This window comes from Bison bison, unplaced genomic scaffold, assembly GCF_000754665.1.
Source record: "Bison bison bison isolate TAMUID 2011002044 unplaced genomic scaffold, Bison_UMD1.0 scf7180017864527, whole genome shotgun sequence".
Taxonomy (NCBI): domain Eukaryota; kingdom Metazoa; phylum Chordata; class Mammalia; order Artiodactyla; family Bovidae; genus Bison; species Bison bison.
Window position 1 is genome coordinate 2241436 of NW_011495078.1, and position 14446 is coordinate 2255881.

General features: G+C 53.9%; 2 protein-coding genes across 4 annotated transcripts in view; one reads left to right on the plus strand and one right to left on the minus strand.

Annotated features, from left to right (window-relative positions):
- RAB20 (RAB20, member RAS oncogene family) overlaps nucleotides 1-14446 on the plus strand; it is a 31230-nt gene that overhangs the window by 12956 nt on the left and 3828 nt on the right. The window lies entirely within an intron of this gene.
- LOC104982139 overlaps nucleotides 10280-14446 on the minus strand; it is a 5817-nt gene continuing 1650 nt past the window's right edge. The window contains exons 3-5 of one of the 3 annotated variants that reach the window (XR_824472.1): nucleotides 13893-14042; nucleotides 12327-13184; nucleotides 10280-12142 (exon numbers count right to left, since the gene is read on the minus strand). Coding sequence is in view for 2 of the 3 variants with exons in the window: in XM_010831460.1 (XP_010829762.1) it covers nucleotides 12001-12142; nucleotides 12983-13184; nucleotides 13893-14042 (494 nt within the window). In the remaining variant the exon portion in view is untranslated. Of the gene's footprint in view, nucleotides 13185-13892; nucleotides 14043-14446 lie in introns of all 3 variants that reach the window. The other 2 variants (XM_010831461.1, XM_010831460.1) reach the window with 2 other exon arrangements.

The window sequence follows — 14446 nt, forward strand, 5'->3', positions numbered from 1 at the left end:
GGTGGGCAGCCTCCTGGGCCCAGGTCTCCCTGGTCCCCCCCGACCTGCGGGCCCTAGGTCTCCTCCGTCCCCCAACCTAGCAGCAGCTGTGTTTGTCCTCTGGTAAGAGCTGCAGTCGCTGCTTGTCACCCACATTATGAGACTTCACCAGAGACCTTGGAAGCTCCTGCCTGTGTCCAGGCTGCTTTGAAGAACTCCCCCAGGAGTGGCTGGGCTGGGCGCATCTTCAAGGACTCCTTGGTTCCGAGTCTCCCTTATGGCCTTGCTTTCCTCACTCAAACAGGTGGACTTGTTCCTGGGACGTGAGAACACAGGGGAGGTGCTGTAAGTTTGTGTTTTCCTCTATTTCTAAAAATCAGAGGTGCCTTTATTACACGTTGTGGCCAAATGCACAGTGACCGAATGTTAAATTGCTATAATCTTATCAAAAATCCTCAGCCACGAGAATTTCCAGATAGGGCATTTTCTTGAAAGACTAAGATTAGATAGTAATGAAATCTAGCTCTTGAAGGTGGTTTTGTGTGATGCTGAACTAGTGTATCAAATAATACTCCAGGTTAGAATTATGGTTCTGCCTTAAATTGAAAACTTTTAAAGCAGTATTTATTGGCTCAAAGAATGCAGTGTTCAGAACACTAATTGGAAAAGATACACGTACCCCAGCGTTCACAGCAGCACTGTTTACAGCATGACAGCCAAGATGCGGAGACAGCCTAAGTGTCCGTCAACAGATGACGGACGAGTGGGTAAAGAAGGGGTGGTGTCCACCCCACCACGGGATGCTGCTCAGCCATAAAGAAGAATGAAATAATGCTATCTGCAACAACATCAGTGGATTTGGAAGGTGTTATGCTAAGTGAAATGTCAGACAAAGATGGTACTGTATGACGTCACTTACATGTGGAATCTAAAGCGATAACAGGCCAGTGAATCTGACAGCAAGGAAGCAGGCTCACAGAGAACAAACTGGCGTTACCAGCGGGGAGAGGGTGATCGTTTTGCATCTCGTCGAGAAGCTCTTTTGTTCGGAGTCACAGCTGAGGTGCTGACCTGGATTTGAAAGTGAATGTTCAGGTGTGGAGAGTAAACTGCATGGTGCGTTGGTAACACCGTCGGCAGAGATGGGTAAACGCACGGCTCTTCAGGGATCTTGCACGAAATGAGCCGTGGTCCTTACAACTTACCCGAGACGCGGCTCCAGCACCGATTTTAGCCAGATGGCAGCTGCTGCTTCGGAAGCACCGAACGCCAGGGCTGACCTCGACCCTGTGTGTGCTGTAACTCTGGGGCCCCTCCCCAGGACCAGGAGGCAGTGAGGTGGGCTTCGCTGGTGGGGTTCTGAGCCGGGCGAAGTGATCAGCGTTTATGCGCTCGGTCAGCAAGCCAGCCCTGTGGTCTGAAATGCGCTCACACAGACGGAGCAGCTGTCGGCTGTCTCCACCTGCCCTGGAGACAGCGGGGCCGAGCCCGCCCTTCCCTGAGCTCAGGTGCGGTCCCTGAAGACCGGGAGGGCGGGCTGCCGGGGATGCTCTGTGGCCAGCTGGCCCCGCGGCCCCATTGGTGGCAGAGTGGGTTTCTGAGGAGCCCGAGTCCTGCAGAGGCTGGGCCTTAGGCTCTGAGGGCGTGTCCTGCCCCGTTGGTGGCCTCGAGTTGCTGTGTCCTTGGCTTTATCTAATCTCGCTGTGCCCCTTCTTACCTGCCTTTGCCTTCTCTCTGGGGGCATTTCATCGTCCTCCTTGACTGACTCTCAGCTTCTGGGCTCGGCCACCTCCAAGGAGCCCTGGGAGGCACCTCAGCCACCGTCTCAGCAAAGTGGCCTTAGGTCCCTCCTGCCCCCTCCTGATCCCTCCTGGCCCCTCTTGGCACCTCCTGATCCCTCCTGACCCCTCCTGATCCCTCCTGCCCCCTCCTGATCCCTCCTGATCCCTTCAGGTCCCTCCTGGCCCCTCCTGATCCCTCCTGGCCCCTCCTGATCCCTTCAGGTCCCTCCTGGCCCCTCCTGATCCCTCCTGCCCCCTCCTGATCCCTCCGGGCCCCTCCTGGCCCCTCCTGATCCCTCCTGGCCCCTCCTGGTCCCTTCTGGCTTCAGGTCTGATGGGCAACGGGGTGAGCACAGTCTGGACCCCTCCTCTCACTGGTTCTGTCCACACTCTTTTCGAGCACCTGCTTCGAACTGCACACTGTGCTGAGCCCCGGGGACCACGGTGAGGAGTGGAAGATGGCCTCTCGTCCTGGAGTGAACTTGGGTCAAGTTGCTGGCGATAGGCCCAGCCTGGGTGGCTGGTGCTCTAAAGGAAAGGTGTGGGGACATCCCTGGGGACATCCCTGGGGACTTGAGGCAGATTTGAGGGGATGAGTAGTCACTTTCCTTGTGAGAAGCAGTTTGTCTGTGTTTGCACAAGACTTGACCACCCCTGTGCTGTTCCCTGCGTGTTCCTGTTCTCCGCCTCCCTCCCCCGAGGTCCCCGCCTCTGGGCCCCCGATCACCTGTGCCCTCTTGACCCTTGAGGTGCTTAGGTCATTGGTCTGGCTCCCTCAGTAAGTGAGATAACCTTGAACATGTCTTTATTTTTTGTATCTGTTGGGAAAGTCGTGATTTTGCCCTTTCTTGAAAACTGTCTTTTAACATGCGTTGCGTGGAGCTGTTTGGAAAATGCTCAACCAAATCTCATTCCTGTTCGAGCAGAATTCAGAGTCCCCTCCTCCACGTTAGACGTTTGTCGTCGGGCGTTTCCTTACCTGGCAGGTGTTCATGCCACTTTCGGGGTTACTGGCTGCTTGCTTCCCGGGCGTTCTCGAGCAGCTGTGTGCTCTGGCCTGTGCTTTGAGATCTGTAGAGCTGTGCCACTAATTGTGGGGGTGGGATGAGGTGCCTGCGTGTGCATGCAGCTATATGTGTACATGTGTGCATGTGTACGCACGTATGTTGTACAAGTGTATGTGCACGAGTGTGCAGGTAGACATGTACCTACATGTTGTGCATGCGTGTATATGAGCGTACAGGCAGACACACACGTGTGTGCACGCATGCAGGCATACATGCGCATGTGTGTTGTAAACGTGCATGTGTGTGTGAGTGTGCAGGTAGGTAAACGTGTGTGTGCATGCATGTAGACACATACACGTGTGCATATATGTTGTACACACATGTGCATGTGTGTGTATGAGTGCACAGGTAGGCATATATGTGTGTGTATGCATGCAGATATACGTACGCGTGTGTGTGCCTGTATGTTGTACACATGCACGAGTGTGCAGGTAGGTAAGCGTGTACATGTGCATGTGTGTGCAGCCAGGTATGCAATGTGTGTCCGCATGTGCAAGTGTGTGTTACATGTGTGCACACACAGTGTGTGCACACGTCTAGCTTGCCACTCTGCCCAGCGCCCGCAGCGACCCCTCAGCCAGGGTTGGCTCTGAGCCTTCCGAGGGGCACCGGCTGGCTGGGTTAGAGGAACATGACTCTGCCGACTCCAGGAACCAGGGACTGGGGGGTGGTTCTTCCTGTCTTACTGGCCGCCGGTCCTGAGAAAGGGCAAGTCAGCGTGAACGGAGGCCGTTTCTAACACTTGGAGTTCCTGCCGAGACTGCAGCTCTTGGGCGGGCTCCTGCTTCAGGGCAGCCTCGAGCGCTGTGGCGCTCCCCTGGGCTCCGTTGAGCTCGTTTCGCGCAGCCCGGGCTGTGGGAGGGCGTTGCGCTCCCACTTTTCAGAGCCCGTGGACCTCTTGCTCCCTTGGTCGGCACCTTTTCTGCAGCGGTTGTGAAAGCTCATTCCGAACGTCACTAATTCCCAGTCTGATGAACAGCCTGGCCGCTCGAGTGAGACCTGCAGCTGCGCCCTGAGACCAGGGAGGGTGAGCTGCAGACGCTCGGGGTTTAGAGTCACCCCGCTCCTCTAGGGAGGCCGGGGCTGGGGGTGCGGCCACAGAATCCTGGCCGCCCAGACCTTCCTGGCCAGAAGCTGCCTCTCAGCAGGTCGCTTGCGAGTCGGGTCCAGGTCAGGAGCCTGGGCCTGCTCGGCCACGGGCAGGTGACTGTGGGCGTCCAGGGCAAGGGTCCGGCCGCTGGAGCCTCCTGGCGCTGTTTGCTCATGCAGTCCTGTTATCTACCTATCATCTTCCCACCGAGCATCACCTATCCGTCATCTTTCTATTTTCTTATCTGTCCTCTGTCTGCCAGTTTTAACCATGTGGAATTTTTTGTGATGAAATACACGTAAAATTTAGCAGTTCACTCATTTTTGCGTACAGCGTGGTGGCATTACGCTCGTTATCATTCTTGGTGCCAATCACCACTACTATCTCCAGAACTTCCTCATCTTCCGACTGAAGCTCAGTCCCCATTAAACACAAACCTGACCCCCTGCCCTCCACCCCCCAGTGACTACTTTTTTGCTTTTTATCTCTGTGAATTTGACTCTTCCAGGGAATTATTTAAAATTTCTACTTTTATGTATAACATAATTTTGTTATATTTAAATATGACAAACTAAGTTCAAGCAAAATACTTTTTGGACAATGGCATTAAAAAAAAATTTAAACAGAATACTTTGATAGGATTGATTTGAAAGAGTTTTTGTTCTGTTAATGGATGCAGTTATATCCGGATACCTGCTCACCCCCAGAAGGCATTTCTGGTTTTACAAACTGTCTGTGGACAATGTACTTTCTAGGGAATTGTATTAGGACACACCCAGTCTGTCGAGCAGGAGATAACTACACTTGGTAAACGTGTAGAATCCTTTGTTTCCTTCGATTGTTCAGAAAAGGCTTAATATCCTCCCCGTGGGTTAGAATTACCATGCTCCCCCCTTATCCTCTGGAGATGCATTCCAAGACCTGCAGTGGGTGCCTGAAACTGCACGTGGAACCAAGCTCTGTATATGTGATGTTTTTCCTACACCATCCATACGTTTGATGAAGTTTAATTTATAAATTAGGAACCATGAGAGATTAACAACAATAACTAATAATAAAATATCATAGTTATAACAATACCCTATAATAAACAAAACAGCACACGATTCAAAAGTTGCAAATTGTTTATTTCTGAAATTTTCTATTTAATATTTCTGGGCCGTGGTTGACCAAGTGTCATCTGAAACCTCGGGAAGTGAAACCTCAGGTGAGGGAGGTGATTGTTTCAGGAAAACATTTGTTGTGTGCTGTGTATTTCTCAGAAGACTGTATATTATGGAGAAGAAGACAAAACGCAGATTCTTTGAGAAATACCTAGGATATCTACTGGGTGGGTACCCCAGATCAGAAGCCATTTTGGATAACTTGATATTTTGAGAAAACCCTTTATAGAGTTAAAGTGCTTTCTTAACATCGTATTTGCAGTTCAGTCTTGTCTTCGAAGCAAGTTAAAACTTGCTTCAAAAAATCTGAAATGCTTTTAGTTTCCTGCTTTAATAAGCAGAGGATTTCACAAATAATTGACTTTTTCTTTGATAATCTCATTTTAAAAGTTAATTCTCCTAGGACAACAGAGTATCTGTTGAAGGTAAAGGAGGTTGGGATTTAATGTCCTCATCTGTGAGACTTTTTGTTTCTTAAAGTTAACTCTGTTACATAACTGTATTTTCTTTGGATTTGCCATTTTTCTTAATACTAGACTGCTAAACAACGTCCCTTTATTTGAATTGTTTGGTCTTGTTATTGAATTATTTTTAGTAAATCTATGTCTGAAAAGAATGAAGTAATTTGAGAATTCCAGTTTTAATTGTTTGACCTTGAGAATTATTTCATAAAGCCCAATCAGTGAATCATAGGTGAGGGATTAACTTATGAGCAGGTAATTCTTTGGGTGGTTTGTACATCATATGTATTCTTGCTTTTTGTTCAGGCTTCAGATGGCCAAACAGAAATGACAGGAATGACACAGACGCTGATTTGGGTACATGTCATTGTGTGTATTGAAATGTGGAAATAAATGCATTTTCCTCTCTCCCATGTGTTGGCATTTCTTGAGTTGGAAATCATTTGGGGTTTGGGTTCTTTTATTTATAGAAGGGAAAAGAAACCCTCATCTTACAGGCATGGGTTAGGATGACTGTGGTTAGTTGCCGACTGATCCGGGAGTGAAGTCCCACAAAACTGGTTTTCGTTCTGATGCTGGTGTCAGCCTGCGGGCCTCCCAGACTCCCAGAGGGCTCACCTCTTCTGTGTCATGAAGCAGGGCTCTGTTTGGGATGCCTTTTGGTGGTCACAGACGGTTAAAAACAAAGGACCTGTAAATGCAAGCAAACTCAGTTGGATCATTGAATTTAAAACAGTTTATCTTTAAAACGCTGTCTAGGCACCGCCTTGGCTGGGGTCATTCATTAATCGGGGCCGAGGTTTTAACTCTTCCTTCTGGCAGGAGAGAACCCTTTCTAATATCGTGGGGTAGGACTTTATCTTCTTCCTTTTCAGCTGCTCTGCCTTCACCGCCAGCTGGTGACTGTTGGCTCGGGATCTTTCCCTGCACGGAATCTTCCCAAGGTTTCCGCAGGTGGTGACGTGGAATGGCCGTGGGGCCAGGGCTCAGCCAGGGAAGGGCCTGGTCCCTGGACCACCCCACCGGGTTGGTGAGGCCAGGCTGAAATCCCATGAAGCCGGAAGAATGTGGGTTTCTGCCTTCAGAGCACAGTCGCTTCAGGGCATCCGTACCCTGTGGGGGCCATTTCCACCGCGACAACTCAGGCTTTCCCCGTGGGTGCTTATCTTGCCTTTAGGGTTTCCTCAGTTTCTGATAACAGAGTGGTTACTCTTACTTCATTACTTCTTCTAGACTTTGAGATTGCCGTTCTTCAGTCGCTGAGTTGTGTCCGTGTCTCTGTGACCCCATGGACTGCAGCACGCCAGGCTCCTCTGTCCTTCACTGTCTCCCAGAGTTTGCGCAAATTCATGTCCATTGGGTCGGTGATGCCATTCAACCATCTCATCCTGTGTCTCCCCCTTTTCCTGCCTTCAATCTTTCCCAGCATGAGTCTTTTCCAATGAGTCAGTTCTTCACATCACGTGGCTAAAGTATTGGAGTTTCAGCTTCAGCATCAGTCCTTCCAATGAACATCCAGGACTGATTTCCTTTAGGGTGGACTGGTTGGATCTCCTTGCAGTCCAAGGGACTATCGAGAGTCTTCTCCAACACCACAGTTCAAAAGCATCAATTCTTCTGTGTTCAGCTTTCTTTATAGTTCAACTCTCACATCCATACATGACCATTGGAAAATCCATAGCTTTGACTAGACAGAGCTTTGTCAGCAAAGTGATGTCTCTGTGATTGAACACGCTGTCTAGGTTGGTCATAGGCTTCCTTCCAGGGAGCAGGCGAGCCCAGTCTCGTCCTGCTGACCCAGCTTGGAGAAGGACTTGATCTGGCAGTTCAGCCTTGTGCTCAGGATCTGGCCCCTAGATCTGGTGCCTGGGGTTCAGGACCGCCTCTGCCTGTGTGCCCCCAGGCCTTGTCTCCTCTGTCAGGGCTTCCATCAGGCCTGGAGGTGGGGGTGTGGCCACAGTCCCCCTGGGGGACGGGAGGGGCGAAGTGGCCGCGAGTGTGACGAGCGTGGATGCTGTGAGCACTGCAGATGTGTGAACTCTGGGAAAGCTATTCACACGCGTACTCGCTGTGAGAGCCAAACTCGCTCCTGCTTCTGCTCTGCCTGCTTGACGAGGTGACGCTTGCTCGAGGGGACGCTGGTCACTCTGAAGCTCACCTGCCCATTTGTGACAGCCTCCCCTCTTAAGACACAGCCCACGAGCTGCTGCTCGTCTGGATAATTTGTTAGTTTTCTTTGACATCTTCCTCACCTCTTCCTTATAGAATTTCTCAAAAAGGACAGTGTGCCGGACGTGGGTGGTGGTTTCTTCTTGTGCAAGGCAGCCTGGGGGTTGAAGGTCATTCGTTTGAGCAGCACAGGGTCAAGCTGGAGTCAGTGAGGCGGCTTTGGGCATTTCTGCCCCTGTGACCGAGCTCTGCGCACTCATCACGGCCTGTTTTCAGGAAGTGAGCAGAGTTGCCGACTCAGGCTCAGAAGGCGACACGTGACTCTTCATCTTCCCTGAGGCTGGGTGTTGAGTTCCCTGTTACCTCGATGTCCTTGCCAGTTTCTGCTCCGGAGGGTTCACTGAAGTTCACGAGCGTGTAGCTTGTGAGAGGAGCAGAAGTGGTGGGGGGTGGGACAGAAGGTTCTCGTGGCCGCCACGAGGATACTGTCGTTCAATTCATGACTTTCGGCATCTGTGAATGGGGAGGCCATCGGCCTGCAGCCTGATTCACACCTTCATGGAGTGAGAGTCGATTCACACCTTCGTGGAGTGAGCATTTCCTGTCGTGATCGAACCCCACGCGCCGGTGGCGGCTTAAAGGAACAGAAACGCGCTGTCTCATGGGCCTGGAGGCTGGACGTCTGGAATCGGGTGGGCAGGGCCTGCTCTGTCTGAAGGCTCCCCCACCCCCAGCTTCAGGCGGGCGCTGGGGCTCCCGGCTGCTGGACGCATCGTCTTTGCGTCGTCACGCCTGAGTGTGTATTCCACTTGTTGTGTGTGCGTGCGCGCGTTAGGTGCTCTGACTCGTGTGTGTGTGTGTGTCAGCCTCTCACTTGTGTCCGACTCGTGTGTATGTGTGTGTGTGTTAGTTGCTCACGACTCGTGTGTGTGTGTGTTAGTCGCTCAGTTGCGTCTGAGTCTCTCCGACCGCATGGGCTGCAGCCTGCCAGGCTCCCCTGTCCATGGGATTCTCCAGGCAAGCATCCCGGAGCGGGTTGCCGTGCCCTCCTCACTTCCTCTTCTTGCCGGGACACCGCTCATACTGGATTAGGTTCCAGCCGAACGACTGTATCTCGACCTGATTACACCTGCGGCGTCCAGATGAGGTTCCAGTCACAGGATCCGGGGTGAGGGCCTCCACTTTAGGGCCCACCACTCAACCCCCTGCCGACGGAGACGAGACTTTCGAAACCGCGTCTCTTATAGGACAAAACCCAAGAATAAAAGAGGAAAAGGGAGGCGATAGCTTAAAACCCAGGAAAAGCCTGACACGAATCCCTGCTTCATTCCTCGCCTCCCCGTGCAGGTCCTGCCCCCTGCCCAGTAAAGCGCGTGCCCCTTGTCCGCTGTGGAAACCCGTCCTTCCCATGCTTGTCATTTGGCTGTTGACCACCTGCTGGAGAGGGCACGGCAGCTCCGTGAGCGCTGCTCCATCCTGAAGCCGGGGCGGGGGTGCCCCAGGACGGGTGGGGTGGGAGACCCTCTCCCTCTGTTGACCTGACTTAGGAGAAGCAGCCAGGCCTGTGAGGAGGACGGAGCAGGAGCCTAAGGCAGGTCGTGTCACAGCGATCCTTGAGGTCGCTGAAGAGTCTCTCGGCCACGTCCCCTTCCTGCGGGCCCAGCCGCCAGTTTGGCTGCGAGGCTTGACCTCTGGCCGCTCTGGTGCCAGGTACGGGAGGGCACCAGGGTGCTGACCACGCAGGACGGGCCGGTGGGGTGGTCTCTGCTCGGGGAGGGCCCTGGAGAGGAAGGGGAGACGGTCCTGTCCACTTCAGGGCCTGGCCTCACGAGCGGCCATGTTCCCACGGGGACACCTTGCAGAGAAGCATGGGTCAGTGAGGCTTCGCCAGAGACACAGAACCAAGAGGATACATGGATACACATCCTCCTGAGAGAGAGACAGACACGGAGAGAGACAGACACAGAGAGATAGACACAGAGAGAGACAGACACGGAGAGAGACAGACAGACACAGAGAGATAGACACAGAGAGACAGACATGGAGAGAGACAGAGAGAGACAGACACGGAGAAAGACAGATGGACAGGGAGAGAGACAGACATGGAGAGAGACAGACACAGAGAGATAGACACAGAGAGAGACAGACACGGAGAGAGACAGACAGACACAGAGAGATAGACACAGAGAGACAGACATGGAGAGAGACAGAGAGAGACAGACACGGAGAAAGACAGATGGACAGGGAGAGAGACAGACATGGAGAGAGAGACAGATATGGAGAGAGACAGACACAGAGAGACAGACATGGAGAAAGACAGACGGACAGGGAGAGAGACAGACATGGAGAGAGACAGACAGATATGGAGAGAGACACAGAGAGAGACAGATGGACATGGGGAGACAGACATGGAGAGAGACAGACAGACACAGAGAGACAGACACGGAGAAAGACAGACGGACAGGGAGGGAGACAGACATGGAGAGAGACAGATACGGAGAGAGACAGACACGGAGAGATAGACACACAGAGAGGCAGAGATGGGTTTCAATCGGGAGGGGGAGAGTAGCTGGCCCCGGGAGTGTGTGGTTGGCAGGTCTGAACTGCGTGGGGTGGGCTGGCAGGCAGGAGACCTGTGGGAGAGGGTTGCTGCTGCATCTCGAGTCCAAAACTGGAAGCAGCTTTGGGCAGCAAGGTTGGAAACTCAGGCACAACGTCTTATGACTCAGCTTGTTGTCTGGGGGCGGAGCTCCTTTTTCTCCAGGAAATCTCAGTCTTTGCTCTTAAAGCCCTTGAACTGATGGGACAAGGCCCACCTACATCATGGGGGTATTCAGCTTTATTAAGTCGGTTGATTGCCGACGTTGATCACATTCAAAAGAACCCACCTGGCAACAGCCAGACGCAGGTCAGACCACATGACTGGGCACCACTCCCTGGCCGTGTCAGCACGTAAGGTTAAGCATCACTCCCAGCAGCTCAGTGGCGGACACTCACCCTCATGCACTGGAGCCACCCTAACCCTCGTGCACTGGAGCCTCGGGTGGAGGGTGGACTCTCAGCTGAAGTGGCTTTGCACACATAGGGAGGGACAGCGTGCCCAGCGCTGGGCCCACACAGAGCTGGCCTCCTTTGTCACCCTGGGAAGGCGCCGGACCCTGCACGAAAGAGCTGTAAGCATCTGTTCTTTGTGGCCACGCCTGGGGGCAGCCATTTCCTCGGGCCGGTTTTGCACCAGGCTCGCTGTCAGTGTAGACACAGACACGCAGACGGAATGTTCTGGATCTCGCCTGTGATGGTAACCTGTCGTCAAAACTCACCACGCTATGCACAGCTAAACTAAAGTCGTCCTTCAGGTGGTTTGTTTACAGTGATGCGGGGGACCTGGGAAACTTTGGAGAAGGGTTTTATTTCACATTTTACACTCGTCTTGGACAGGAAGCGCATCACGGCTCACCCTGGTCTGAGCCTCTCCGGGCTGCACTGGGTCATCTCAGAGACGGCCCTGGGGTGTCTCTGTGCCCCTAGCTCCGGTTCTGTGGTTCTGTTTTTATCTTCATGTTGCCACATCAGTGTTTCTGTGTGTTTCCAGAGTTCCTCTTTCTTTCAGTGTCTGCCCTTAGATTTCCTGATAGACTTCGCTCTTCAGCTGACCTGGGAAAAGGGTCATTTACCCCGAGTGACCGCCTCTTCTCTCCCCCTTCTGCTCACTTCCAGCTGCACATCACGTCCTCCAGGGGAGCTGTTAAAGGTGCAGGATACCCGTGCCCCAGATCCTGGTTCCTGTGCTCCAGGGTCGGGGAGTCTGAACGCCAGTATTTTTTAAAAGCTGCTCCCCCTCCCCCATGATTACAGTATGCAGCCAGTATTGCGAGATGGTTTCTGTTATTTAAAACTGTGTGGCCAAAAGGACATGCCCCTCGGGCTGAAGTGCTGGTCGGCGCCTGGCAGGAGGTGACGTCACCTGCAGCATCAAAGAGATGGAACCCGGATGTGGATCCTCACTGCCCGGCGGCCAGCAGGTGGCTGTGGCCGCTGACCTCTGTCCTCCTGCCTGGAGCTGGTTTTCAGCTGTAGTGGCACAGTGGGCGGGAGTCACATGACCAAGCGCCCCGGGAATGGGGGAGAAGGTCATCCTCCAAAAGCACGCCTTGTACGAATACAGAGGATGTAGGAGGATGCAGGAGACTTCTTCCCACCCCTGTCTCCAGCTCCAAGGGAGACTGCCCTCAGGGCCACGTGGGTTCGCCAAGCCTGGCAGCCTGAGCCTCGGCTGCGTTGGTGAAGCAGCTAGCTGGTGACTTTTCTCACTGGGCCCTCAGGGCTGGTGCAGGGTGAGCCCGGTGTCCTAACATCCCCAGAAACGGACCATGAAGAAGAGGAAGGTTCCAGATTGCCTAGAGCTTCCACTCTGGAGCCGGGGCTCAGGGACCTGGCTTGGGGAAAGAAAGTGAGAGAGATACCTTCTCAGAATCCGAGCATTCGGGGAGGACCCTGTGAGCATCCCAGTTCAAGCCCATTACACAGATGGGGAAGTCATTGCTCCGAGGGGTCCAGGAGCTGACATTACAGCAGTCCAGGCGCGGGGCCTGACTTCCGGCTCAGCACACACTCACCGACTCCTGGGAAACTTGCTGCAGAGCCTCGGGTTCAGATACACCCAGAGCTGACTGCAGACGGCCGTGTCTCACCACCTCCCCACGTGGTCCTCACTGCCTCCGTGATGCCAGGAACGCCAGGCTCCTGCTTGGAGGCAGTTCGGGACCAACTTCAGAGCCCCTGTTCCCTGTCGGACTGGCTGGTCTTAGTATGGGCACTATGCTCGTTGGAAAGTGGGCTAAAGGCTCTGGGTTAGATCCAAAGCAAGATTTGAGAATTTCAAACCTGAAAACTGCACACTCGTAAATTCTTTAGCTGGGGTCACGGCATTCAGCTCGTTTGTGTTGGTTGACGGGTAGATGGGAGATCCAGGGTTTGATCAGCCATCTCGCCTGCCTCTTTCCAGGCTGGCATCCCGGATGCTTTAGGTCCTACTCAGCTAAGTATTTTGCTTTCTCTTTTGGTATTATTACTATTTACTTTTTGTTTTTTTTTTAAAGGGCAAACCAGACAGTTTTATCTGGAAAGGAAAGCTATTTTAGGCCTTGGGCATTAACAGTCGCCTTGTTGTCCTCGGAGAAGACCACGTAACAGACGGGGAAGCTGGCGTGCCCGCCCACCGCCTTCCTGTGAAATCTAGCGGGTGGGGGCTGACGCGTTCTTTGCCGCTCACCGTCTGAGGTTAGTGTGTGCGAGAGGAAAGGTCCCGGCCCAGTGGTAACGGTGGGGCAGCGATTCTTCTTTTCTTTTCTTTTTGACTAAAGCCTGCTGCTGCCGGTTTGGGGAGATGCCTCGGTTGTCATCTCCCAGGGGGTTCACGAAGGGGGCGGGGGTGCTGTTTCGTGTCTGCCTGGAGGCACAGAGGGCAGTTTGACCTGAAATTTGCAATTAAGTTGTTAGGCAGAGGGCCGACCCGCTGTCTGTGCAGGAGGAGGGGACGTGGGGAGCACCCGGGGTGGCGGGCTGCCCTTCCTGGCGGCAGGAGTCTGGCGGCTGTGGACTCTCTCTGTCTTCAGCATCTCAGGGGCTCACGGGACGCGTGCCTCCACCTCCTGCCAGACCTGCCCGGGTTTCCCCCTCTCCAGCTCGCCTCCCTGGCAGATCGCTTGGGGAACGCTTGGGGTTTTGTTGGAGAAGCGGGTCCCTGGCTTGGGGTCCCTCTCTGAGCGACGGAGGTGACTGGTCGGGCAAAGCCCCTGAGACCCTTCTCCCGAACGTGGTGCCCTTCTCTGCGGGCTGTTCTATCCAGGGCTGGCCACTCTCCAGGGCTGGCCACTCGGGCAGGAGACTGTCCCCCGAGGAGGCTGGCTGCCGTCTGTGACGGGGTGGGACCATCTCAGAATGACTGGGGTGGAGCTCGTTTGTGTTTCTTGGCCACTTGGCTGGAAGCTGACTTGTTGGCAGAGGCCGCTGTGTTTGGCACACACACGTGTGTGGAGGTGTCATGCCTGCAACCCACGCTCCAGAGACCCTGAGCCAAGGGCTCTTCCTTTCCTTTGTACCAAGATTTCCCTTGTGTCCGAGTGGCGCCTGCCCACGACCTTTCCTCTGAATACTGTATTTAAACACGTGCAGTAAAGTACCGAGTTTGGCCAGAAAGCAGGTTAATAGCCGTTGAGACGTTGGGCTGACGGTAAACCTACAGAACTGTAGTGAGGCTCGAAAGCGGCTGTGGTTGTCAGCGGTGAAGCGCAGGGGTCGCTTCCTGCTGTCGCTTCTGCTTGGCCTGCATTCTGAGGAGTGGAGGGAATGCCAGCTCTCGGTTAGAGGATGCTGGGAACAGATATTCCATCTCTCCCGGTTCAAGGTCACGGACTCCTGTGCTCTGCCCCACTGTGGTCAGCGGGGGCCTCTGGACCCTGGACTAGAACCCGAGACCATAAGAGCCTGGCCGGGGGCTGCTGGTGGGACGGACTGGGGGCTTGGTGCTCCGCCCAATGGGGGAGCCCTGGGTGGGTTGGGGGGCGGGGGGTCAGGTGCAGGATGCAGGGGGTGAAGCGCTGGTGTCCCCTGGGGAGCATGCACGCAGACGGCCGAGCTGTGTGGGCACAAGGTCGGGACAGGGGGTCGTCCACTCTCTGCCGTCGCTGACGGGGCGTCTTCTCATCCGCGTCCTGTGCGAGGGCGGATGATCCCA